Source organism: Primulina huaijiensis, unplaced genomic scaffold, assembly GCF_012295235.1.
Source record: "Primulina huaijiensis isolate GDHJ02 unplaced genomic scaffold, ASM1229523v2 scaffold205926, whole genome shotgun sequence".
Classification (NCBI taxonomy): domain Eukaryota; kingdom Viridiplantae; phylum Streptophyta; class Magnoliopsida; order Lamiales; family Gesneriaceae; genus Primulina; species Primulina huaijiensis.
In genome coordinates, this window is record NW_027354269.1 from 1 (window position 1) to 1,452 (window position 1,452).

General features: G+C 40.1%; 1 protein-coding gene across 1 annotated transcript; it reads left to right on the forward strand.

Moving 5' to 3' along the window:
• Window positions 1–6: 6 nt before the first annotated feature.
• LOC140966395 (probable LRR receptor-like serine/threonine-protein kinase At3g47570) lies at window positions 7–1,362 on the forward strand (the record flags this gene model as incomplete). Its single annotated transcript, XM_073426694.1, has 2 exons — window positions 7–940; window positions 1,021–1,362. Coding segments are annotated over 2 exons (1,263 nt in total), but the record flags the coding sequence as incomplete, so codon positions are not given.
• Window positions 1,363–1,452: the final 90 nt, after the last annotated feature.

Consider the following 1,452-nt stretch of genomic DNA (forward strand, 5'->3'; position numbering starts at 1 on the left):
CTAGCTAACGAGTTGAATCTGATAAGTTTGAATCTGTCCTTCAATAGGCTGCAAGGAGAAGTGCCAACACAAGGAGTGTTTCAGAATGGAAGTGCGATTTCACTTGAAGGAAACGACAACTTATGTGGAAGGATTGCTTCGTTAAAGCTTCCTCCTTGCCCATCTACAAATTTCAAGAAGAAACACTTCTCAAATCTCTGGAAAATCTTGATCTCTGTGTTGGGTGCAGGGGCCATATGCCTCACGCTCTCAATATGCATCTGCATATTCGTCTATAGAAGACGAATATCACAGGAGGCTCAGTATTCAGTGCCATCACTTCCTGAGTCCTTCTTAAGGTTATCCTTTGAAGATCTTGCGAAAGCCACAGATGGATTCTCCGAAGCTAATTTGCTCGGTTCTGGAAGATTTGGGTCTGTTTACGAAGGAATTCTTGAAGACAAACAAATGTCTGTAGCAGTGAAGGTTCTCAATCTTGAAATCAAAGGAGCTTCCAAAAGCTTCACCTCAGAATGCAATGCAATAAGAGGGATCAGACATAGAAACCTTTTGAAAATACTGAGTGTATGTGAAAGCACAGACTCCCAGGGGAACAACTTTAAGGCATTGGTTTATGAATTTATGGCTTACGGAAGTTTGGACAAATGGTTGCATAATGATTATGCAAAAAATGAAATTGAAAGCAGTAAAAATCTTAGCCTAGCTCAGAGATTGAATATTGCCATCGACGTTGCATCAGCAGTCGAATACTTACACAATGGCACTGATTCTGTCGTCGTTCATGGTGATTTGAAGCCGAGTAACATTCTATTGGATGAACACTTAACCGCCCACGTCGGGGACTTTGGCTTGGCCAAAGTGATATCCAATATATGTCCGCCGAATGAAACAAGCACCAACTCAGTGGCGATCAAGGGTACCATTGGTTATATTCCCCCTGGTAAGAGATTCTTCATATACATTGAAGAAACACGAATCAAAAGTCCTACTTAAAAATCTAACTATAAAGTACATTTGCAGAGTATGGCATGACAAATGACATCTCAATACAAGGGGACATATACAGTTGTGGGATTTTTCTATTGGAGATGATCACGAACATCAGACCAACAGACGATGCAGCGTTTGGTGGCCATTCGAACCTACACGATTTAGTTAGCCATGCTTTGCAAAGCCAGGAGACAGATCGAATCATTCCACGAGAACACACGGATAGTAAAATCAAGAATTGTATGACTTGTATTCTTGAAATTGGAGTAGCATGTTCCAAGGAATCGCCTAAAGATCGAATGCAGATGAATGATGTAGTTAGAAAGTTGCATGACATTCGGAAGGCTTATTTAGCCTGAATGCTCAAAGTTGGATTGATGGGGAAAAAACTCTTCTGCCATTTCAATTTTAAAAATTTAAAAGTAAAAACCTCATTCTTTTTCAACGTTGACAAAAATTTGT